The 26,846-nt window shown below is 38.5% G+C and overlaps 1 protein-coding gene across 13 annotated transcripts in view; it reads right to left on the bottom strand.

Annotated features, from left to right (window-relative positions):
* Positions 1-26,846, bottom strand: part of TMEM144 (transmembrane protein 144) — an 85,852-nt gene that overhangs the window by 48,422 nt on the left and 10,584 nt on the right. For 3 of the 13 annotated variants that reach the window (XR_011436712.1, XR_011436713.1, XM_070261450.1), the window contains exons 1-11: positions 22,779-22,875; positions 22,510-22,656; positions 19,310-19,481; positions 17,037-17,159; positions 15,634-15,733; positions 13,951-14,031; positions 8,106-8,187; positions 6,156-6,232; positions 4,145-4,263; positions 1,631-1,750; positions 387-484 (exon numbers count right to left, since the gene is read on the bottom strand). Coding sequence is in view for 8 of the 13 variants with exons in the window: in XM_070261450.1 (XP_070117551.1) it covers positions 387-484; positions 1,631-1,750; positions 4,145-4,263; positions 6,156-6,232; positions 8,106-8,187; positions 13,951-14,031; positions 15,634-15,733; positions 17,037-17,159; positions 19,310-19,418 (909 nt within the window). In the remaining 5 variants the exon portion in view is untranslated. Of the gene's footprint in view, positions 1-386; positions 485-1,630; positions 1,751-4,144; positions 4,264-6,155; positions 6,233-8,105; positions 8,188-13,950; positions 14,032-15,633; positions 15,734-17,036; positions 17,160-19,309; positions 19,482-22,402; positions 22,485-22,509; positions 22,657-22,778; positions 22,982-26,846 lie in introns of those variants that run through there. The other 10 variants (XR_011436711.1, XR_011436710.1, XM_070261451.1 and 7 more) reach the window with 8 other exon arrangements.

The following is a 26,846-nucleotide window of genomic DNA, read 5'->3' on the forward strand; positions in this document are numbered from 1 at the left end:
TGTCTCACAAAGTTGTCATGAGATTCAAGTGTGATAATATACAAAATAGCATTTTTATATTTATAAACTGTTATATAGAGATGAATATTGTTATAAATAACAAATTATAATGTATCCAAATCGACATTAGACAAAACGGCCAAACAAAAACTGCAAGGATATTAAAGATTAACCAACCTGGTAAAATGAGGTTAGCAATGTTCCCTTAGCAATCAAGGACATAAGATTAGAGGGCATCAGTTTATCTACATGAATCTATTATATTAATTGTATTCCTTAAAAAATCAAACTCTATGACGGTCTGTAGTGATCTGCTAAGAACGCTTCAGAAAAATTATATTGACATTTGGAAAATAAAAATTTGGAAAAATACTCGAGCTACTTACAGCAGTGATTATCGGGAAACTGACCACAGCACTGAGAGAGTGGTTAGCTATGAACCAACAGCAGGTGGCTGCTGCCCAGAGGACCCCTGACACGAATCCTGAAACACACACAGACACCCCACATTTACAAACCACGTGCCTCTCCTGAAAAGGTACACTCTAGGTAGAGCAGGAATATTCAAGGGCACATATTAACGCCTTCCTATCAATACTGTTGGCCAACATGCATTTTTGAGCTGTGTTTTATGACCATTTTGGAAACCACATGATTTCTCTGATCTTGACTGCTGTGGGTATAATTATTAATCCTTTCACTTTACTGACAGTAAATAAAGTACCCAAAGTAGTAATTGAGGCAAAGATTGGATAGTAGAGAGGGGCTTAGGGAAGACACACGATCTGAACATGCTCTGCAAACACCATTTACTCTAAATCATGATCACATAAAAATGTATAAATTCAGAATGATGCTTATAGCTAAGGAAAAAAAACTCCCAGAATTTGAATGAAAATACTAGTTAAAATTGTCAGGATACTGTAGTTAGGCATTGAGTAAATCTTCTACCGTTTTCTATACTGGTATAGTGGCACACTTTGGCTTAAATGAATCAGGCACTCAGAATGAACCTCTGACATATGCTTTATTTTGTTCTTTAAAAAATTTTACTTGTGGACCTATCTCCAAATTGACTTATAGCAAACTCATAAGTGAGAAATTAAATATATATTTTTACCATTAATGCCTAATGGATTAAGTCCAAAAGTGTGTGCATTTAACATATACGTGTTTTGAACTCTAAACAATTTCTCCTTACTTTTTGGAGAAAGTGTTTGTTTTCCCAAGTGACTGCAGATTCCTATTTGTTGATACTTTTTCTTTTTTTCAATAGAGTCCCAGGACTCTGACTTTTAATATCAATCCTTAGATAGTGAAGAAGAAATAATAAAGGCTGATGGTCAATAGACAAGATGTTTTGATACAGGAAATGATCTTAGATTCATCAATCGAGTTTTAGCTTCTGTAATAATGACCGGCATTTCATATCTAGTTTCATGCATTTTAAATCCTTCATATTTGGTGGTAAACTGGGCCAAAGTAATTCAGAGAATGAACACACACACACAGGTACACACACACACATACTAAGGACGGCTTGGCTTCCAGAAAACTATTATTCAAGCTAAAGGAGTAGAGAATGATACTTCCAAGGAGTAAGAAGATTTTCTGTAGTACAGATTCTTACCTGGCAAGACTGCTTTAGGATATAGTTTAGGATTATTTTTCATGGCTATACTGTAGGCCAGAAAGTAGACCGTGCTTGTAAGAAAGATGCCGCTGAAGTGTGCAAAAACATAGTCTAAATCTGAAAACACAGATTATAAAATTCTCAAGTGTATTATTTTAATCATTTCAAATATATTTAAAGTTCTAAAAATAAACTTACCAAAATTAACCTCAAAAGTAAAGGAACCATCAATTATATTTTATCATCCTAGTTTTCTATATACTGATTATATAGAATTTTAATTAATAGATTTAAAACCTAGCAATATTAAGCAGCAAATTAGTTACTACAATCAAATCTAAAAGGCTGGTTTTCATGATTATCTTGGAAAACTAAATAAGAAACAATACACATTATGTGAATATGATGTTAATATCTCCTTTTTAAGAATAGGTATTCAGACCTAATTTTGCTAATGGTTAAAACAATTGTAGCAAATCTCCAAGTGGGCTGTAGTGGGGAGTGTGTGCGAAAAAATTCGGGGAATGCTGATTTTATATAGCCTACAATCAATCTGGAGACCAGCATCTCTGCTGTAGATGTCAGCTATACAGAAGGATATTCAGAAAATTATTCCAAAGAGGGTTTTTATTCAATTGTTTATTATAAACCTAATTACATGGAGGAGTTAATGAAACATGATGGTGGCCTAAATTCTGAGAAACCCCAACTCTACTGACTATTTAAGCAGACGGTGCTTTGGCCATACACATGGGTTCACTACAGGTTCTTGGCTGGGAAGGCCACATTGGACTCAGGCTTTCTCTCAACTAAAATTTTGACAGAGGTGACTGGCCAGGTTAAGGGAGGAAAGCTTGATGATCAAAGAGTTTGTCTATTCTTCTGAAATCTTAAATCCTACTTCTGAATCTCATAAGAGCAACACATTCCTCTATGGACCACCACAAAAGGCAGCATAACATAGTGGTTAAAAGCACAGACCACCTGGGTGCGAATCCTCAACCCACTACTTGCTAACTTTGAGACATAGTTCAATTATCTAATCTCTCTCTGCCTTAATTTGCTGAATTGCAAAAAAAGGATAATAATGGTATCCAGCTAGTAAGGTTGCTACGAGAGGCAACTGAGTCAGGACTGTAACGTGGTTAGAATGGTGCCTAGCACAGGCCATGTACCACTTAGGTTTTGTTAAATAAATGAAATAAAAAATTATGCCCCCCCTCCTCAGTATTATTCTTGAATTGACATAAAGTGTGTTCCTATGAGGCTGCATTTGAGTTGTCATGAGAAATATCCCTAAGCACTGATTGTCCTATTCATGTTAAGAGATTGTCGAGGACATTGTTTATTATGTCCTAGTACCAAGAACAACTGTACCCTTGAACAATTAGTTGTTTTCATCTGGAGTTCGCTGAATTGTGGGACTGATCTGATTCCCCTAGTGGCTATAAGAAATCTCAGAGCCGAATTTATGGCTAGTTTCTAGCAAGTGGTGCAATTTTTAGACTCATTCCTGGTTCTGTTTTATTTTTTACTCTTGTTTTTCCTTCTCTTTTAATTTATCCTATGTCATTCTCTTTTTATTAGTTTTTATCTTTTAAAAATGAAAAAATACAAAAAGTATTTGTATAAAATCTTAAAAAAAAGACAAGTTAATAAAAGGTTTGAGTATTGTTCGTGGGGCTGAATATTAAAAGGAAGAAAGAAACTATGGTATCTACTCAAAGTCTATTCACTCATTTAAAGTTCAGATCCCAGCTTCTTCATCAATCTTTCCCTCGTGACTTTTGCCCTCCAAACTTCTCTTTTATCTGAACATAGATCACATCAATTTTCTGCACCATCCATTATTATCTATGATCTCATTCACTTATCATTTCATTGCTGTAAACCACGTTTGAATATAATCATAGGATCCCCAAGTAGACACTCTTTCATGTCGTCTTGAGCTTGTACTAGGCTATTGCACATAGTGTTGAGTTTATGCCTGAGAGATTAATTCTATCACTAGAAACTGAGATAATTAGAGACCATTATGTTGAGCCTTTCACTGCACTACTCTGTGCTTGAAAAATAATATTTGTTGACTGAATAGGCTATACTTTGAGCTTTAGGAGGGCTATACTTTGACCTTTTTCTTGATTTTAAAGTACAATGTACTGCACTTTAGCTTTTTTTTAGAAGAAGAGAAGAACACATATTTTCCCAGAGATGATCTTAACTGGAAAATAATCTCTAAATCTTACTATAAAGCCAGAAACCATGTTTTAAGATCCAAGTAGCAGAACTGAATCCTGACTAAAGTTGATTATATTTGTATGTTAAAGATCATGTGAAAATATTGAAACACTCCTTTATTACTTTTAGTCTTCTGTGACTTTCTAATTCACCACTTACAAGGAAAAGTAAGATCAAACTATGCACCAATATTTACTACAGTCACATTCTTTTTATATTCTTAAGTAGAAACACAAGTATCGAGTTTATTTAGAAATAACTTTTTACTCTCACCATACTGGCTTGCTCCTGCATATATACTGTCATTTCTTTTGCTGTGGTCCTTGATATAAATGATTGGCACAAACGTTGATCCATAGAGTATTCCAGATATCACTGCAAGACTGCAGCCCCTTAAAAAACAAATAAATCACTATTAATCTTGGTCCAAAGCAATATTTCTGACAAACACACAGATGCAGTGATAATGAAAGCATGCTTCCAAATGTAAATCACAAGCAATTATGCAGATATCACCCATCCATCTCAAGCTCTGTGACTGGCAGAAGTTAAAGAAACATCCTGCAGGGTCAAAGTGGTGTCAGGACTAAGAGTGAAACTTCAGTCCTCCACTGTCTAATTTTGGAAGTACATGATTTACAGAAGTTATAATGGATTAAGATTATAAATAGTCATTAGATAGATGAGAAAACTGCCATCATATTATACAGTCTACATAAATAAACTTGGCTCTCTAATTAAATTATCAAGTATTTATGGACTGACACTATGCCCTATGCCTCTTTTTAAAACACTATCATATCTAGCACAGGGCTAGGGGAGAGCAAGCACTAGACACATGTTTGTTCAAAACAGCTCTTGAGATCCATAGACTAACCTATGTCTTAGTTGATGGTGGCATGGTCAAGAGGAAGTGCTGATTTAATAAAATCATCTGTACATTTCAGGGAAAACATTACTCTTTGTAAGAAGAAAATATTTCAGGGGCTGGCCCAGTGGCATAAGGTTAAGTTTGTGTGCTCGGCTTCAGCAGCCTGGGGTTCACAGGTTCAGATCCCCGGTGCAAATCTACACACCACTCATCAAGCCACACTGTGGCAGCATCTCACATACAAAATAGAGGCAGATTGGCAAAGATGTCAGCTCAGTGACAATCCTCCTCAAGCAAAAAGAGGAAGATTAGTAACAGATGTTAGCTCAGGGCCAATCCTCACCAAAACAAGACAGAGAGAGAGAGAAAACATTTCATTTTAAGCACTTGGAGGCAAGTTGACTCCTCGGACTTGGGCCATATCTGTACGAAGCACAAGTATTTCCAACGATTTTGGGGGGAGGTAATCAATATTTTGGAACTTAATACAAAGGATAATGGATGAAACAGGAAAGAGTTTTAGGGAAAAACCACTCCCTAACAAGCTTACAAACAAATCCTTAAAGTCTATTTTAATAGTGCTTTAAGGAATATGACACTGTAGGAACTCCCAGGGCCAACTTGGCAATGAGCTCTATTCACACTGAAAACCCCTGTGTCATGGTGAAGCCTAGACTTCACGGTCCTGGAGGATTATCCCAAACACAGACCAGACTAATAGTCCAGGCCCAGCTAACAGACAACTAAAAATGTTTTTAACAAACATTCCCTTAACAAAGGAGATGCTTTGTGAAAAAAGGTTTTGTTTGAGGCAAGCTACATACTATTACATATTTTCATATTTCTTTGCCAGTTCAAAAAAATGTGCCGCCACACCCTAAAATATAGCTGATAATAAAAAAAGCTGATGTTGAGCTTAACTCTCCCAGTCTTTATGAAGCCGGTTGGGGGGTGGGGGGGAGGGTGGATAGGACCTACATGGAGACAAAATATTCTACTATATTTGACAATGAATATCTTTGGATTATAAAATTGTCTAACACACTAGTGGAGGGATTTCCAGTGGAGGGTGGGCATCCTGGACGGGCCTCACTGACAGCATGTTGGTCCCCATACTCTGTGGTCTATACTACTTCTTTTACTTTAGGCACAAAATTCCTGAAAAATGAGATTGCTTTTGTCAGCTACTTATTGGCTAGAGATAGTGCAGTGGCTTAGCAGTTCCTTAAAGCACTGAGACCAGGGATCCTGTGCCTAAAAATTCAGCAGGGGACAAGAAAGTCTCTCCATCATGGAGCTAAGGAAGTCAAGCTTGGGTTACCATTTTCTTCTGGAACTCAGACGAGTATCACCTGACGCTGGCAGTCCTTGCTTTAACCAAATATGAAAGAGAACAACAGAAGCTCTTCTTACACTATGCGCTGTTGCAGTGTAGAAAGCTTATCCACCCAGGAGTAATCGCGGCTGGGATCTTGAGCCCTGTTGATCGCCTGTTGAAAACATTGGCACAAACCAAAACAAAACAGCATTCGATTGATAACCGCACTGGGGACAAGAAGATTTTCAGTGTTTTCCTTTTCTCTCTCAAACCTACTTTAAACTATGAACATGTTCTACTCGGCATTCTGATTCTGTGGCCGTCTCTAGACTCAAAGGTTTCTGATTCTGTTCCTCTTTCATTCAGAACGGTTTGCAGTTGGCAACTTCTCTCTTTAAATTTTTTCACAGTTTAATATATGGCTATTTTGACACACCTACCCAAACTAGCAAAGTTATTAACATGCGTTTCATTTGCATATTTTAATAATCTGTAGAGAAATTAGAACCAAGGAAAACTCAGACTCTTCTACCATGGAATGCCTAAGATCAATAGGCATTTTTTATTCAGATTTTTTTTTTACTGAATTAGTTAAACATTTCCAGTCATGTTTCAAGATTAGGCTAGTATTCTGAGTCAGAAAAAATTATGTGCAAATTCATAACATTTCTACTGTTAAATGTAATCATCTCTATCATCTTTGTCTCTTAGCTGAAGTTTCCTTGATGCTATACTCTCACTGCTTTTGTAAGAAATAAGAAACTAGGTTTGAATTCTTTGTCATGTGCTAAGTCCAGTTTTCCTTTGGCAATAATGCTTTCTTTTACGATGGGGAACTCAGGATGTATGGTTCATACTAACCAATCATGTTGTTTGTGTATCTTTACACTTAGTTTGTGTATATCATTTCATCTTGCCTAGAAAAATCTAAGACAGTTGGCCTACTATGTACGTTTTACAAAGCTGCATTTATTTTAGTTTCTTTTTTTGTCCCTTTGTGTGAAGGGTAATTGGTTAGGAGGTATCTGGATCCAGACAGCTTCTCCCAGTCTCAATTCCTCCATTCTCTCTGAAACATTTCCCTGATTAGAGATGCCTATGGATTAATAAATCTCTTTTCTCTTACACTTGAGCTAATTATTATTTAACTTTGGTGTCAATTTAATGTTTCAGCCACCATAATTGATAAGAGTCTTGATAAGGGAAGAAGGAAGGGAAAAGAAAAAATTAATTTTGAAGTAAGGATCGAGGCAATACCTCCCAGGGAGGCAAACACCTCAGTGGGGGTGTGGGATGCTGGATTCAGAGGGCAGCTAGGGTCACTTGGCCCATGGCGAGTAGAAGAGAGACTTAAAATAGGAAGGAGTAGACTCTGGGCTCATGGCCATGGGGGTTTGCCCTGAAACCACTTTAGTATTTGTAGCCACTGGCCCTTGTGCTCTCTCCAGATCTCTTTTAAAGGTTGTCCCTATTTAATCTAGATTTGCCATTCCAGACTAATTTAGGGTCTTCAAGGTCAAAACAGTGACTCCCTACATATTTCCTGTCTTTACCTTTGAGAAGAACAGGATATAGCAGAAAAGAGAAATAGGAAGAAATTCAAGTGCAATTCCTACTTCATTTGACTTGATTTACCCTTTCACTGGCTTCCTTTGATCTATTCCCTGCTCTCTCTGGGCCTACTTTAAAACCTCCTTCCTCCTCCTTTCCAAAGTAACTTTCATACTTCTCTTCAGTATTTGGGGTTCCCCTACTGTAGAAATCCTAAGTCATTCCAAAATATGGCTCGTATGCATCTCCTAGCAGGGATCTACTGTTAGGAAAAATAAATAGACCTTCCCATTTGCTGAGAAACTTAACTTTGGAAGCATTGATTGACTGCTACCTAGACCCAGCCATAATAAATATGCTAAGATATTTCAGATGGTCCTGACTGAAAACAAAAACAACAAAAACACCACCTTCCCATCTGTTTCAAATCTATGCATTTTCCTTTTATGTTAATTTTATGTTTTAAAGCAAGCTGTCTCTCAAACGATACTCACATGCTCCGTTATTAATGGTGTGGTGTCCACAGAACACGTGTTATTTGGTATTTCACTTTTGATGAACAAAAATATGAAAGCACTGTAAAGAAAATAAATTTTAGTGATATTTATCATAACCCTGGTTCATATAAAGTTGCCTGAATTTTAAGAGAAAATGCAGCTTCAATCAAGCCCTAACGATAGGATGATTTCTTACAAACTGCCTCGTCAGTGGTCCTGCCATTTCTCCAGGACTGCCACTCTCATTGATGTCTCTCATTGTGCTTAATTGCAACAGTTAAAGCCAAACTCATAAGCTTTCCCCCCAAAACAGATCTTTCTCCTGATTTTCTTTTTTCAGTCAATGACCCCATCTTTCTTTTTATTCCTGCTTAGCCCTGAAATCACATGGTTAAAAAAATACAAACAAAAACTACATTGAAATAGTATTTCTCACCCATTATATTGACAAAACCCCAAAAGTTTAAGAAAATTCGCAGCTGGACAAACTATAGGGGACATGCATCACTTATGTGAGTGCAGAACTGTATGACCCCCATGGAGGAGACTCTGGGGCCATCTACTGAAGCCACAGATGTGTCTACTCTTGACCTTACCAACCCTGCTCCATGCCCTATAACACAGGTACAACCACATTCAGGAGAGATGACCTTCACAGTCACACAATGGAATATTATACAGTTGTAAAAAAGGAATAAGGATGCCTTCCGTGCTCACATATGGAAAGATCTCCAGAGTATATTTTAAGGATAAAAACACACACGCAGAAGCCTAATGACTTTTCCCCCTTTAACGTCTCTTTCATAAGGCACTGTCTATTCATGTCCAGTGTCTTTGTAACAAATGCCTCACTTACCATTGACTTTTGAACCATGCAAATATGTTAAAATGTGCTAAAATATTAAATGAATGACTTTGGTATACATTTGACATTCCTTTTTTAATACTTTTGCATGGTTTGAAAGTTAAAACAATCTAAGAAGTTTTCAAAGTATACACAAGGCTGAAATAATGTAGGTAGCTAAGTGCAGAATAGTGCATATGATATGCTATCTTTTGTATAAAAATTTAAAATTTCCTAATTAGCTTCCTTAGTTTAGTCTCCTATTTGCTTTAAAAACTTGAATGGCTCCATATTCCCTTCCACAGGAAATTTAACTTTTCTTTTTGATTTGTACTGCTCTCTGCATTATGATCCACCCAACCTATCTCAACATAATTCCCCTCATGGACTTTTCTTTCTGACTAGTCCCTGCTCCGAGCTCTCCTCCTTTCCCAAACTTTCACAACCGCCTGCTCTCGCTTATGTTTCTTCCTTAGCTGGACACACTATGTACTCTCCTCTTCTTACTCCAACTAAAGAAGAGTTGAAGGGCTGAATGTGAGAAGAGAAGTTTCCCCCAGGCCAGTCCCCACCGAGTCTTCTCCTTCTCTGAATTTCCACAGCACTGAGAACAGTCATCACAACATCCAAACCATCTGCCACAAGTCCATGTAATCTTTTTTCTCTAAAGATTTTCTAATTCAATAGAAGATAGGACCCACATCTTATATCTCCTTCAAGGTCCTCTAGGTACTTAAGGCTCAGTAAAATTGAATGCATAAAACCTAATTACACTTGTATATCTTAATTAGTTAAATATGTGTGCATGTGCGTGCTTATATACATGTTAATTTGCAAAGCTAATATTAGAACCGCAATTGCATTTTCTTCTCAAAGTTACAATGAAAACTCTCTACTTTATGTAGACCAGTGTGTTTTTCTAATAATACAGGGTGACATGTCAGAAATATCTGAAGGATACAGATAAAGTCCTTGAGTGTTTCTTCAAATAACTGTATAACCCTCCAACAAATCATTTAACTTCTCTGAGCCTCAACTTTTTTCATCTAGAAACATTGGAACATACCCACTTTACAGAGTTGTGACGAGAATAAATAATAACGCATACAAAATTCTCAGTGTACTTTTTAGCACATAGTCAAGTCTCAAAGCATGTTAGTAAACAGAGAGCTTTCACTACAAATTGGATGGGAGAGGGGGTGCTGAGTATGAGAAAGAAATCAGGACTAAGAAATCAGTGGTTGCGAGCCGTGTGACTAGTGCTAATCACAAAACAGGTAAGTCAGAAAGAATCTCAGCTCAACAGGTCAAGAGGGGATGTGGGAGCACTAAGTTATGACAAGGTAATGAATGGGATTTATGCCATGTATGTGAACACAAAACCAAAGAGATCACAAGGTCTTTGGGCTACAGACTTAAGGAATTTGGTACAGTGTGTCAAACACAAAGTTCCATGAAGTCTATGAATATTGTCAAAAGCATAGGAAACTTAAAAAAAAAAAATCAATGTTATACCCATGGGTGCTTCTGGACATTTTCAACCTATCCAGTTTTGCTAGATCTGCAACCCTAGACATCTTACTATTAGTAAAATTCGTGTGTGTGTGTTTACACTGACAATTGAACTCAACAAGCATTTACTGAGCATCTGTTGTGTGTCAAGTACTGTGTAGCAAAGTCTGATGGGGATGGTGGGAGGGATGGTGTATAAAGAAAATAATGGACCTTGGCCTTCAGGTTCTCATAGTTCAAGGATAAAGAGCATGGTATGAATAATACAAAACTGACCAAGAGACCCTGAGAATTTCGATAATAGAAGAAGTACAAAATGCAATGGAAATTTAGGGGCAACTCACTCTAATTACAGAGAAGGAAATCAAGAAAAAAATCACATAGGATGGAAAATCTCAACTGATGTTTAAGAATGGCCAAGGAGGCCGAGGAAAGGGCCTTTTGAGCTGAGGGAAGTGTCTGGGGCATGGTGTGATAAATAATCCTGGGTCAATGAATTGACAACACAAAGAGAAAGACATATTAGGAAGAAGGGCTCAATCTGTAACTGTGGAGGACATGCCAGATTAAGGAGACAGATTTATTCTGAATCCGATGGGAAGCCTTCAGAAGTTCTTACACAAAAGAGTGATGATGTGATTTGATAGCAGATAGAAGTAAGTCATACTAGCAAAAGGAAAGAATGGAACTGGGGAAATTAGATGTGAGATTTTTACAATCATATACAGGTGGGTAGGTAGTGAGGGACCGAAGGAAAAGAGAAGAAGAACTTGTGAAAGATTCAGCAAGAATTTTACAGGATTAAATATAGGTGGGGCATAAAAAGAAAAAAATTCAAGATGACTGAGGTTTTGAACTTGAATGACTGTGGCTAATACCTTCTATGGAGAGAAGAATCCCAGGAAGGGGAACCAATTTGCAAGGAAGGGTAAAATAGGAAAAGGAACTCTGACTGGGAAGTGTTGAAGGCAGCGAGGAAGAAACTAACAGTCTAGCGTTTGTGGAGAGCTGACCTTGTGCCTGACCCAGCAGGGTCCCTTTCCACATGTCATCTCACCTCAGATTGAATAGTGTGTACATATACAGCGATGTCTAACCTGGTCGGTAGTTAGAAGTATGGACTGTGGCTCTGAAGCAAGGTAATGGCTAGAAACAAAGATTTGGGTTTCCTCATAACACAACTCGCCAGAGAAAGTAGGTGAAGTGAGAAGAGAAAGCAATGGAGAGCAGACTCAAGGATAATCCAGAGCGTGTTTCTTAACTGCAAAGGAAATCTGCCTTTTTATGAACTCCAACTCCTGGATCTTCATTAGAGCACATTTAAGAGAGTGTCTTGGACAGTGTTTCATGGTGTCAGTTCCACTCCCACCCTTATAAATTCTCTTCTGAACCATGGGGCCTAGAAGACTGAAAACTAAGTTTTCCCAAACTGTAGTGGCAGCTAGGTTTTCTCAATGGGAGGCATAAGATGAAAACGTGGGAGGAGCCATTACATTTTGGTGGCGGCTCCCATAGTTTCATCAGCAGGGTAGCTCAGGACAGTGCCGGCGGGTATGGGGCTCCAGGGCTTTGGGTGCTGACCCCTTCCTCCTTTTGCTTCCCTGGCCCTCATAAGACTTTCGTAAACAATTTCCTGCGTTAAACCCTCTGCTGTTTAAAATACCTAGAGCGGTTTTCGTTGTAGATACTGACTGATGCTTCCCTTAGATATCACATCAGGAAAATGTAAGGCTAGAAATGACCTAACCAATCTTTTAAAAACTGAACTGTACAGAGGATAGGGGCAATAATTTCAATTTTGAAAAGAAAAGCAACTTCCTAAAACAATATAACCATAGTCCAAGTTTCCTTATACTGACCATGAAACTCCAAGCTTATTCATGAATGCCCTTCAGAACAAATGGATTTAACTGAGTTAAAACAATGAAATGAAAGGTTCCAGAAATTCCTCTCCGTAAAGAAACATACAAGGGAGCTGGGTGCACTATAGGAAGAGATCATTGCATTTCCCCACCAAAGACCAAGCTCCAAACAAGCTGCACGATTCTGCAGTGCACTGACCAGGTCACCATAGAGTCGGACAACACACAACCGACAGGGGAAACAGTAATTGAACATGAAATAGTTATGATTAAAAATGATTATCATAATGAAAATACGCAACATATAGAGCATTAGCCGTGTGCCTAGCACTATACAAAGCACTTAACATATTTTATTTCCCTTAATCCTCAAAATATCTTATGAGGCTGGTATAATTATTATTCCTACTTTATGCCCAGATGAAGAAACCCAAGCTTGGAGAAATTAAGTGATTTTCCTGGGGTCACACAGGTAAAAGTGGTAGAACATAAATAATTTGCAATTTTAGAGAATGTAACTTTCTAAAGAAAGGAGATACATGAAGAAAAACAATGCCTGATTGACTGGGTAAATTGGCCTTAAATTACAATTAAGTCAAAACTAAGGCATGCCACATTACAATTTTTGGGTGTAAAGAAATTGTGTTTGAGTGAGCTATTCAAAGCTAGAATGCTGTGTGAATTGTATAAAATACATAAAATTGCCTCTAACCAAAAATGTCAGGAATCTGCTATTTTAGAACAATCTATGTTATTTCTTCTCCAGTTGGCCTGGAACCACTCTCTATGGCAACATTTCAATGACAAAGAGATTGTTCATGAATGTGGCTGGGGAAAAGCCATCATTGCAGGACGAAGAGAAATATAGTGCTCTTTCCCTGAGGAATAAAAAAGTACTAAAATCTTTGCAGGCAGCGCTATCCATTATGTGAAGCACTGACAGGGAATATAAATGTAGTCTAGAGAGGAAAGGGGACTGAATTTAAGGTGACCTAATTCCTGTTAGAGTTTTATTGACCGAACCCTGCTGTACAGAGACTCAAAGTCATTTTCATCCTCATTCATTTAGTGCATACAACTAGGCACAGATAGAACCGAAAACAGGTATTTAAATGAGTGTGTTTTCATAGGTGACGGAATGGTTATCTAACCTGGTTAAGAAGAGTTGAGTGAGGTGACGGGAAAGTGGAAACTAGGCAGCAAAAAGTAAGTGAATAACAAGAGAGAATCAATGGCTATTCCAGGGGCATCAGGAAGCCAGCGTCACATCTATTTATGTACCATTTTTTAGATTGCAAAATACTTGAATGTGCCGTTTGATTCTAATTTATCAGCTACGTGTGATGATTTTCTAAATATTACAGATAATGAAAGCGAGCTGCAAAGCAGCTGAATGATTTTCCCAGGGTCTCAGAGTTTTTGAGAGCTAAAGCCGGGGTTCCTGACCCCAGAGCTGGCACTTCTTCTCCTCTAAAGCCAAGTCTGTCAATGTAAAGGAGGAATCTGAGGAAAAATCATGTCGATCTTATGAAATTCAGCTTAAAAAACGTAAACACATCAGGATCTTTACAAAGCATTCTAAATGTTGGGAAGAAAAGCTCAATCGTTAGAAACGGCCGCGTACCTTAATACTGAGAGCCCAGCTCCAACGTAATTCAGCAGTGGTTTTGCTACTTCTTCTGCATCCATTCCAAACCAGCCAAACCTGGAAACGGAGAAAGTCCCACTAAAGTGGATACTGTCGAAACTGTGTTCATCACAGTGTTTAAGGACATAACCTCAGGGTCAGATTCCTGAGATGAATCCCAGATCCTTCACTTACTGACTGCGACTTGGATAGATTAACTTTCTTCACTGTGCCTCAATTTCTCATGTTTAAAATTTACCCTACAGGTTTCTTATGAAGCTTAAAGGAGATAGTAGATGCAAAAGTACTTGTGAACGTTCCAGTCTTATTAAGACTAAGGAAGAAGGAAGAAAACATAGATTAAGTGGCAAATTGAATGCTAAAGAGTTGGCTGCAATTTTGTACAGTATTTGAAATAGACTTTTAAATAACTGCTTGGTTAAAGATCCCTATTCTTTGGCCTCACCCTAAATTCCTTTCTTTCATGCCTTGACATCGTAGTGATTGTTACTAACCATCACCGTAAGGAGGCAAGAGAAAAGGAGGCAAGAAGAAAAAGAAAAAGAAAACAGTGCTGGTGGAAAGCAGGGAAGGAGTGGAAAAAGGACAGAAAGGAAAGGATGGGAGGTTAGCTTGTTTTGTTATTACTGAGGTTGTTGTAGTGCTTTGAGTGGGAAGAGGAGCCCAAAAAGTAAGGTAAGAGTAACCGCCTCCCTGCTACTCATTTTCCCAAACTCAGCTTGAATGTTCATCTTCATGCTGATCAAGGGCAGAGCAGTCTAACAGCACTTTCTGTGATGATGCGGCTCTCCGCAGCGGCACTATACGGTAGTGTAGCTTCTAGGCAGATACGGCTATTGAGCACTTGAAATGCGGCTAGCACAACTGAGGAACTGAATGTTTAATTTTATCAATTTTTCATTAATTTAAGTTTAAACATAAATGGCCACATGTGGTTTGCAGCACCCTTATTGGACAGCCCAGCTCTTGAGCTGAGGTGGGCAAACTCTTCCTTAAAGGGCCAGAGAGTAAATATTTTGGGCTCTGTGGGCCAGATGGTCTCTTGCCACTACTCAGCTCAGCCATTATAGTGTAAAAGCAGCCACAGACAATACTTAAATGGATGGGTTTGGCTGTGTTCCAATAATACTTTACTTACAAAAATGGTTGGAAGCTGGGCCATGGTTTGCTGACCCTGACCCCCAGCCTCTAGAGGGAAGAATATGTGCTTTAGAACTAGAAGACCTGAGTTTAAATCCTAGCTTATTAGCTCTGTGACTTGCAGCAAGTTACTCAACCCCTTTCTGTATCAGCGCTCTTGTAAAATAGCGCAAACCTCATATATTTGTGAAAAAGAGATGAGGATGCATATAACATGTCCAACAAATTGTCACATAATAGAAAATGAAAATGAACATCAGTTCCATTCCTCTCTCCCTACTTCCATTCCCTAGAGATAATGCTTTACTATATCTTGATCAAATATCTAGATCAGATACTAGAACTTAGGGCAAATAATAATTAGAGGTAGCATATTTTATGCATCTGTCTTACCAGCTGTAATCTCTGTGAGGGTAAGAATCCTATGTTGTTTCTCTCAGCTAGCCCAACCCCCAGCACTTGCCTTACATAGAGTATGAGCATAGAGAATGTTAGTTGAAATTGTTTGCTTTGTGTTACCTTGAGCTTGCCCAGCCAGTTAAGGCATTGAATGATCCCCAGATTAAGATTCCAAGGCCTAAACCAATGGTTTTGATAATTGGGACAGCAGCAATGTTCCCTGTGGATGTCACATACAGAAGCAAGACATTATTTCCAATACAGAGAATACATTTATAAGTTAATTTTTATTTTAACTTCAACTGAAGGTTATGGGATTTGGAAAAATTTAGTAAAGCACAATTCCTCACTTTTTAAATAAAATAACCACATTTTTGGGCATTAAACTCATGAGTATGATGGCTAAAAGCACTAGGCTTAGGGCAAAATCCTACAAAGAAAAATGTTGAGTTAGCTCCTTGCCTAAATGCACCAATGCTCTTCATCCTTAGCATAGGTCTCTGTTCTATGACATTTTGCAGAAGCTGTCAATGATAAAATTAGTAGTGACCATCCTCTTAGACTCGAACCAGGGCCAACCACTGGTAGAAGTCTTTGGCCCAATATGACCCCAGACTTTGGTTTTTCATGCTCACTGACTTCCCTTCTAGATTTCCACATTCATGGCCTTGTGCTCTTGAGGGTCACTCAGGGCAAAACCATGATTGTTTTGTGTGGTTCTTACTGCCCCAGCAGTCTCACCTCAGTCCTGCAGTCTCCTCTTGAAAAGTTTACTCTCTTGGCTTCCAAGTTGCCTTCATCTCCTGCTTCCCTCCTGTTTCTCTCTTTAGCTCTTTCTCTGGCTGCTCTTTCTCATCATACCTTCTGGATTCAAGTGTCTCCTAAATATTTTCCCTAGAACACATTCCTTCTCTTGCTATATTCTTCTTTGGGCACTTGATACTTGATACTTGGAATTCTCTTTGCTAAAGAAAAGAAAGTTCTCCTGGGGTGCATTTATATTAATAGAAGGAAAGCATTCCTGATTGGCCAAGCAAAGGCATAAATTCTAGTTATGTAATTTCAGGAATTGGTAACGCAAGTGAGGGAAGATTTCTGTTTGCTTTTGTTTTTCTGCCAGTGCTTTTGAAATGAGTTTGCTTACCTTTAAGGAGAAGTCCTAAAAATGCTATTAGTAGAGACTACTATTTAATGAATATTTTCTGAAGAACATGCTAGAGAAAGAAAGGCCAGAACACTTAAACTAGTATATGAGTTATGCTTAAACAGAGAGCAATTGAAACATGTTTGCTATATTAATTTTCTATCAGGAACTAAGATAGAAACTACTGAGAGGAAACAGTCAGGAAATGCACCAAAAACACTTACGGAGCATCTGAATAAGAGAAACTAAAGTGTTAATTTCTAGTATCTATGACTAAAGATTATTCAGAATTTGTTTGTGCTATTTCCTTCTATTATGAACCAGAGTTATTTTGATTAAAGTATTAAATTATAAAAGAATAAATCATACCATACATTACCTGTTGCCCATATGCAGCCCCCAACCATCGCAAAAGGCCAAAATTTAGGGCAACGTAGTATCAGATTGACCACCAAGGCAACCAACCATATGGCAGCACAAAGTACCCACTGGAGAAACATTCCTAGAAATAAAAGAAATTGGCGTCAGTTGATTGACATCAGATTACACAAATTGATTTGAGAAAATTAATACTTGGGAATATCAATGCGATGTTATTATAGGAACAGTCACAATTTATTGAATGCCTATATGCCAGGCACTTTGCACATTTACTATAATTCCTACAAAATACTCTCCACCATAACTAATTCTAGTTTAAAGATAGAGAAAATGAATCCGAGATGAAGCAACTTGTCTAAACAGCTAACAGTTCACAGAACTGAAATTTAAACCCAAATTTGGAAATTTGACTATAAAACTTTCTATATACAGTACATTCCTATTTAACATTGTATTTTTTCATCTATTAGACAAATCAAGAATTTTCTACCAAAGAGTATTGGCAAGACCAAGTCTTTATATTTTTATTCAGATGCCACATCTAGTACTATCCCTCACAAAAACATGGCACTAGGAACTTGGGAATAGCGTAACAGTGATTTAAACCTTTGAGGATCATTTATGCACCTTTGGCATAAACACAAACTCATTTACGGCCACCTATAGACCCCATACAGTTAGAGTTGAATGCCTGCGATGAGCCAGACATCACAAACCTGAGGATTAGCCTTCTAGGTCGGGGTTATTCTCCTTTCTATGCTCTGGGAGCCATTTGCTAGTTATCTGAAGATCACATGGTGATGTGGGGAATAGCTGTACCTTTCTGAGCTTCTGTACCACCAAGGGTTTAGGGATTAACAGGACAAAGAAAAAGTCAACATTTGAAGAAATACTAAGGCAGTCATAACTCAATGTAGCACTTCTGACTCTAACTTTGGAAGATTTTTGCCTATTTCTATTCAATCTTGTGGTGGAGGAGAGAAAAAAATGGCTGTTAACATCTGAGACAAAAAAGCGGGATCACTGAGATGAAAGGAAACTTCATTTACAAGTTCTTCATTTTACAAATGAGAAACTGAGAACAAAACAGCTGGTAAGACTTGCCCAGGATCGCACAGTTGTTGTGAAATAACTTCAAAGCGAAGCCCTCTACCCCTTAGCATGTTTTTTGTTCTTCTTTTAGTAGTTTCCATTCCTGTCTTAACTCAAAAGGAAACAAGAAGAAAGGCTCTGGAGGAAAAAGATTTGTAATCCTATTGTCGAGGTCGTATCAAGATATAAGGAACTGGGGTGATAATGCACCTGCTTCCCAGTAAGTGTTGACCACAACATCTCCGATTCCTTCTCCTGGCTCTAATATGAATGGTAGGTAGATAAAAAAAAAAACTGTCGCTTCTCCTTACCTAAAATTCACATTACAGTCAGTTCTACTATCATGTGACCACGTGCGTTCCTAAAAATCACTGCACTGTGCAAAACCATGCAATAAAGCCACAGAGCTCATGGGGAAAATGGGGCTAAGGGCACCACACAAGAAACTTCATCCACAAAGTATTAAAAAAAAGATAAGAACCTAACAAAAATGGTAGTACACTTTTATACTGGTTCAGTGGTTAAGAAATTCACAAGTGCTACAATAAATATGGCACTTGAACTTGAAAAAGACCTGAAATTGGGTTATGGAAGTGGGCATTGGAACTGGTGCAGCTTGTGAGTTACTGTGAAGTTGGAGGATGGAGGGTTCTGACAGCTGACGTGGATGGGTATGGTGCTGAGGGAGCTGGTGGATGTGTGAGGGGTGTGTGTGAGCCCATTTTGTGTATTACTATGCATCTTTATCCATCTGGGTGCAGTTTTCTGTGTTCACCTAGTGTTTTGTCAGAGTCAACACTGCACATAAGCAAACACAAAATTCGTATGATACTCAAATTGTTCTCTATTATATCAATCGTGTTGGAAATTTGTGTTTTCAAAACACCTGTTATTAGAACTAACTTCCTTCTTTTGTAAACATAACAGATACGGCTACAAAGCTTTCCTGACAGCATCCATCCTAGCTTCACCATGAAACACAATCTTAAGGTTATCCTATACTGACTAACTCTTGGATAAACTGGCATGGCCATTATTAAATGATTTATTCTAAGCTCTATTCATTTGGCATCAGGTTCAACAAAATTTACTTTTGCAGCCTTCATTATAAAAAGACCAAACAGGAGAATTTCATATTTAAAAATAATTTAAGGTTAACAATGAAAGAAAAATAATTACCATCACCGGTATCATATTTTTTAAGCGGTACATAGTTTGAGCCATACAAAAGGACAGCAACAGAAGAGGAGATGAAACCAATGGTCAAGTCTGTTCCATTAGCGCTCATGGTTCCAGCCCTGCCCAAGAGCGAACTGGTTCACTTTAGACTTGATGTACTTTTCAAGAGCTTCTGAAACGAAAGAAATAAAAATGAAACAATTAAGAAGTTGTGAACCTGTGAACGAGTTGTGATTAATACATGCTATTTATTGTTTTTCAAAAGTGTGCTGATTCCTTCTTCCAGTAAAGAGTTAGGACATTATGAAATTATGTACTATGTTCACACTCCATGTTCATTCATTCACTTTTTCATTTATTTTATCAAGAAATGCTTTTTGATCACTAACCTATAATTAAAAAAAAAAACAGGGCTGGCCCGGTGGCGCAGCGGTTAAGTGAGCACGTTCCGCTTTGGCAGCCAGGGTTTTGCTGGTTCAGATGCCAGGTGCAGACATGGCACCACTTGGCAAAAGCCATGCTGTGGCAGGCATCCCACATACAAAGTAGAGGAAGATGGGCACAGATGTTAGCTCAGGGCCAGTCTTCCTCAGCAAAAACAGGCGGATTGGCAGCAGACGTTAGCTCAGGGCTAAACTTCCTCAAAAAAAAAAAATTTAAAAAACAAACTTTGTCTTTAGAGCTTAGAAACCTAACTGCTTCCAAGATCTGAATACAGTTTTTATTATACTATGAAAAAATTCTCCTGTGTATGGGGACTGGTATAATGAAAAGATCTATGGACTAGGACTCTGTTTGCTTCAATTGGTTGTCACGACAATCACATGAGACAGCACGTGTGAAGAATTTCAGAATGATCAGTGCCTTACAAGCAAAGCTTCTGTTATATTTCAGACATAAGCTTAAAGACGCCTTTAGGTTGTATTGCCGCTGCATACTCAGGATCTCCTTGCGATAAAGGCACTCTTCTTCATCAGTAGTATCCTCACAGCGTGGATTAAATAGTTCATGAAACCCTATATTTTTACGACTTTTTAAAAAACTGAACAGCTAGAAGAATCTCCTAAAGATCTCTTTGAGAATGGCCTAAATCTGCTTAAGATTTAGATTTTTGGAGAATCTCTTCAGGAATCTCCTACAGTATAAGATCAGCAGCGGCGTGTTGCGCAATAGCATTAGCCAGCCAGCAGAACAACGAGCTGTCAGCTATCTGTGCCATCTGGTTGCCACTAGCCACATATGGATAACTAAATTTTCATTAAAATTTAGTAAAAGAAAAACAAATCCAGTTCCTCAGCTACGCTAACCACATTTCAAATGCTCAATAGCCACATATAGCCGATAGCTACCAAACTGGACAGTGCAGATTATAGAACGTTATCATCATTATAGAAAGTTCTATTGGACAACCCTGCAAAGGCTATTAAAAAGTTCTGGTTTCTCCATGAAGAAAAGGACCAATCCCACAAACACTCAAGAACCAGCCATTTTTCATAAGACAACATTTGGAAAAGGCTACTGAACACAATCCATCTTTTGTAGCTGTACAAACTACATGAGAAAAAAAATAAAACAAAAGGGTCATTTGGTCACAGGAGGTAACCAGAGTCTGCCCACAATACCATCTTGAATTCATATTTTGCACATTGACCTTTGGGTTCACTTCACCGTTTAAGTCCTCTGGGATGGAATGGAGGATAATCCAGTCTTTTTATTTCCCTACAAATTTAATGCTATAGTGATAATTTCTTGTGGCTATGTATTGAATAAAATATATCTGTAATCACCTTTCCTTGTTATTCTATTTTACAGTGATAAATACTTACTTTAAAGGTGTGTCATTTTTCCATGTATTGCTTTTAAATGTGTTCTTACAGAGAACACAAATATACAACTACCTACAATATATGTTCTTTGGCGTTATTATGATTATTTAACTGAAAACAGGGATAACTTCAAAACTGCTCAATAAATTTTAGTAAGAAAAATTATTTGAAATTATGTGCGCTTTCTTTAAAAAAATCACAAACAGACAAGAAACACTGCCGGTAAGACAACATCCTCCATGGGAATGTAGTTGAGAAAGAGAGACTGAGGCATATTAAACACTAACAGTAACACTATTTCAATAAAATAATAGTTTAACTGTTAAGCTGAAAGAAAGTTCTAGACCTGTAATGGCTCACAGGGGCTACTGCTCAAGGGTCAAGCAGGTAGATTGCTGCTAAGATATCCCAGTAGCAAAAAGTCCTAGGGGCAGGAGGTATCTGGGAAGGATATCACCAGACTAAAAAGACACAGGACGAGCTGTCAGCTAAGAAACCATTTTTTCCCCATTTTAATTAAAATAAGCAAAGTGAAACAAAATCTTTATAAGCACATTGATAAGAGAATGCCTAACCTTCAAAAGTAGCAAATTATTTTAGGGAAATAATGGCTGTATTAAAGAATATTGACAACCCCAAACCTCTCAGAGTTCACCCACCGAAAGAATAATTTGAAGTGCTAATCAGAGCACCTGAACTGCATTTTGACGGGTGAATGAACTTTAGTGTTAATTCACTTAAAGTTGTCACCTGCAGATAAATGAAGTTTATTGTACACAGCTCCGGCACATTTCAGAGAGCAAGTGATCTAATTTCAATGCAGATTGGCAATACTTACTATCTTTAAGGAAGAAGCTACCACTTTCTAAATCAATGAAATTTTTGTGGAAAAGAATATCATTATCATCACTCCCAATTCTTTCTAGTGCAAACCTGTGGAGTTAAACGAGTTGTCACGCTACTTTTAAATACAAGTAGTTTTTAATGCCTACTTTTGTGTCCACTGACCTTTTATTAGACTATATTCATTCAATTTTATTTTAATACTTTTGCTTCATTTATCAGTCAATGTTTTCTCTGGAAATTTCTCCAAGCAATTTAAACTTCTATGCAGACTTTTTTTGTTGTTAGTGTTTGGTATATTCTGATCAATACTGCTCGTTCTACTTCAACTTAGATTTCAGTTTTCGTTTCATGTTAATTTCCTCCTATCTTCCTGGTAAGCTCTTCCGGTGTCTTGGCTAAAATTAGCACTGCTTGAACGTACTTATTCTGAGCCTTGATTTTCTGTTTAATCATGAGCACGTTTTGAAAAATCAGGAGACACTCCCCCCGCAAAGCTGCTTGGGCTTCCTTTTGAGTTGCTGTACTCACTGCGCTGCTGGCCGGCGGCTGAACCTCCCTCCTGCTCAGCATCGGAGTTATCTGCTTCCACCTCGCCGCTGCGGAGCGTGCATCCGGCTTATTCCCTCTGCCGCCCGGGCGGCCTGGACAGCCTTTACTTCCTGCCGGGACAATTACCTATGCACCGAGCGGGAGGAGAAGGGAGGGCTCTTGCTCCCATGACCCGGAGCCATCATTCCCTCGGCTTGCCCGGGCGGCCTGGCCAGCCTTTACTTCCTGGGGGACAATTACCTACATACCTGGCGGATGAAAAAGGGAGGGCTCTAGCGAAGGAGACCAGGCGGTTTTGTCCAGGACAGCAGGTTGAGAAACACCTTCCTTCAGCTGTTGTCCCGGAGCGCAAGGTCATGTGACCTGTGCCTCCGATGAGGAGTCCTTAGGCCCTTTGTTAACCAGTAAACTAGAAAGACTTTTGTGTATTTTAAGAGGTGATTATTGAGGGAACTCTGAGCATGTCACCTTCTCCAAACGTCACAGAGCTAACTATTGTTTATCCTGTTTGTGGATAAAACAAAAGGCCGAGGAACTTCACACAGTTGAAAAGATTATCTAAAGTTGATTTTTAAATTTTTTTTACTATCAAGAAATTCATCTGAACCACTAACCTTACTAACGTCTCTTGTGACATAACGAGATTTTACTTGTAGTCACTAATCCTTTATAAATGCACGTAGATCATTCATCTGTATATTTATCTAATATGGACTACGCCATTTAAGAACATCTGTTCTAGTTGTCTCAAGCTTCACTACACATTACAATCGCTGGGGAAGGATTTTTTTGTTTTCTTCTGTTTTTCAAAATACTAATACCCACCCAGACCACCTGAAATAGAATCTCTGGGGATGTGGCTCAGGAATGTTTTCTTTTAAAAGCTTCCTCCAGGTGATTCTAATGTGCAGCCAGGCTTGAGAACCACATTCTAGGTCAAAAGTTGTCAAATTTTATTGCCGTTCCTAATCCCCTGGGAAATGGGTTAAAATGCAGATTCCTGACATTTAGATTTTAGGAAACATTGCTCTAGTCCCCCACCGCCTGATATGTAGCCACTAACCGCATATGGCTACTTAGGTTTAAATTAGAATAAAAAATCCAGTCGTTCGTGGGACACTTTTCAAGTGCTCAACAGCCACATGTGCAGATTAGAGAACATTTCTGTCATTGCAGAAGGTTCTGTTGGACGGCACTCTTCCGGACTGTTAGCCCTAGGGGTGCAGCGATGAGCTTCACAGAGTCCTACATTAATGTAGCTTCCAGAATAGCAAGTGACACAGACATGAACAAATAAGTTCAGAAAGGGGAAGCACTGGGTTCTGTCCTAGTCTAAGAGTTTAAGGAAGGCCCCTCTGAGGAAGTGACATTTCAGTGAGACGATCCAGTGGTTGGTAATGGTTGTGGAGTTACAAGAAAGAAAAACATAAAGACTGTCCAAAGACAAGATATCCTGGAAGGAAGTCCTGCTTCAAACATTACTCACATTCACAAACTAGAGCATGAGATAAGCAGATGGGAAGGGAAAGTATGGCACTTAAAGAATTAAAGAAGCTAGGCTTTCCACTTAAGGGAAGAGATCAGTTTAGCAATTCAGAAAAATTTTGAAGAAATAAGTTCCCCTTTCCACACATGGACTCTCACAGATACATACGTGAACTCTCTCTCCCAAGAATATAGGGCCTAATTCCTACCTAGAATTGTTTCACTTTGTGATTATAAGAGACGTCAGTGATCATGTGGTTTGCTCTTGCTTCAGATTCGCACTGAGAAACTGAGGCTCACATTGTTGTGATTCCTTAAAATCTAAAAGTGAGTTGGGGCTGAGTTAGACTTGAGGACATTTGATACGGAATATCCCAGTTCAATGCTTTTTACACTATACCACAGAGCCAAACTAAATATACGTCATCCTCTGCTTAGACTAAAACTTTTCTTTCAAATTGTTTCATATTGTCCATGCAAAATAACCAATAGCCATTCTATAGATAAGAGAGATAAGGTGAGTTTTCCTTGAGCCGAACGGAGGATTATAACCTGGGAAGAACTTTTCCAGAAAGGAAGGAAGCTCTCTGGAGAAGCATGGTTTTCAGTACAGTCTTACATCTTTTTAGAACAAAAAACATACAGTAAACATGACCAGGGTAAGTAGTCATCAAAGTTTCCAAAGAGATATTCAGTTGCAAATTAGCAAGTCGACATGACCCTGATGTCCACAAGGGGACTGAGAGGGCATTACCAACAGAACACTACAAATAAGGCGTTACCAATAGGGCATAGGAGGGGAACTATGCATTCTTATCTTAAAAGAGTGCATTCTTTAATGGTTAAAGCAGATGTACAGTGTGTGTTTGATAAGCCAAAGTCAGGTTTTTTTAGCTCAAGCCAAATTAGTTTTCAATCAGATTTGTTACCCTGTATACCTCAGTGTGTGAAAATCTCTTGTTTGAATGATTGCACATGTCCCACCTTGGGATGAAGTTAAAATATCTAAGTCCATTCTGTTTTGAAAGACAGCCTTTCTCATTGAAGACATTTATATATATAGTATCTACATAAACATATAAAATATATATCTATATATATGGGGGTTTTGTTGTGAGGAAGCTTTGCCCTGAGCTAACATCTGTTGCCAATATTCCTCTTTTTTTTTCCTTAAGGAAGATAGAGCCCTGAGCTACCGTCTGTGCCAATCTTCCTCTATTTTGTATGTGGAATGCCTCCACAGCATGGCTGATGAGTGGAGTAGCTTGGAGCCCAGGATCCAAACCCACGAACCCAGGCTGCTGAAGCAAAATGCACGGAACCTTAACCACTCAGTCACAGAGCCAGCCCTAAGACATTTCAATATTTAATAAGGCTATTCCTGCTTGACTATCGTTAAGGGCTGTTCAGTAAATTTAGTCAGGGCTTCTATTTGTGATATGACATCTTCCAGCCCCAAAGAAGGAAAAAATATAGCTGCTAGGTGGTCATACCAGTGGAACCCTGAACAAGCCCATCTATCCTTAAGGAGAGGAAGATTGGCAATAGTTGTTAGTTCAGAGTAAATCCTTTCCTGCATCCAAGGAAAACCCAGGGCAGTGTCCTAGCCATCTGGGCAAGTGTCAGGGACAGAGGTTTGTTCCACATAACCATTGAGTTCCAATAGGAGCCACCCAATAAATGCCTGGCCTTCAAGTCCAGTCTGTTACAAACCAATCACTTCAAGTATGATAGTATTCTGAAAACCTTAAATAGAACCATGATAAAATGGGTACATAGTTTAAGCATTACAAGGTTTTAAATGAGGAGATATAAGGTTGGGAATACATGCATGGTCCAGAGTCTTGGGACAGTTGTCTACAACAGATGCTGGCTTTTTCTCATCCTGGTTTAGAGGCATTTGTCTTGGTCAGTCAAAGTCAGGTGTCAGAAATAGGAACTGAAGTCCACTCAGGCAGAGGAGCCTTTTGTAATGAGTAATGTGAATCCATGAGTCTGCGCCCTTTAATTTTGCAGCGCTTGGATTGGTTAGAAGTTCCTTTTCTGGTTCTTTCCACTGGAGCTTCAAAAGAGTCTTTTATTTGACGCCTCTTCCAATAAACATGTTCTCCAGGTTGTAGTCCGTGATCCTTAAGGGCCTTCGTCTCCTGGGGGGGTCTCTGTAAAAGGAATCAGCTACCAACCTTTCATTTCTTTTATGCACCTCAGTAAGACCATGACAACAATGTCATATAGCTTCCTTAAGCAGAGTTGGTTCATACATTTTGCCAATTCCATAGGCTGTCCTGTTATTATTTCAAAAGGAGACAGCCAATATTTACCAAAAGGTGTAGATCTAAGATTGAGAAGTGCTAGTGGAAGAGCTTTTGGCCATGAGAGATTAAATGCTTCTGAAAGCTTTGCCAACTGAGTTTTGATTATACCGTTAGTTAAAATGTTGCATTATTGGCCAAATGTCACTAATAGATTTAATTATTTGTCCAGAGGAACGAGTTCCTGGTCACTAAGTAACTTGGTAGGAATTCCACAAACAGGAATTATCCTTTCCAATAATAATTTACCTACTATTAGAGCCATTGCTCTTCTGCAAGGAAAGGCCCCGACCCAATGTGAAAACATTGTGAAAACATGGTGGCTTTTGAACAAAATTCAATTGCTGTGCTTCAAAATGTCCCTTACGGAGGGGAAGGTGACTTTGCAACCCATGAAGTGTTTTCCCAGGACTGTGTGTAGGATGTATGGTGCAACCAGCATATGCTTTACGAGCCACTATGGAAGAAAGTTTACAAAAACATTGTTTTCCCCATAAAATCATCCTTTCGGATGCCCAA

This window comes from Equus caballus, chromosome 2, assembly GCF_041296265.1.
Source record: "Equus caballus isolate H_3958 breed thoroughbred chromosome 2, TB-T2T, whole genome shotgun sequence".
NCBI lineage: Eukaryota > Metazoa > Chordata > Mammalia > Perissodactyla > Equidae > Equus > Equus caballus.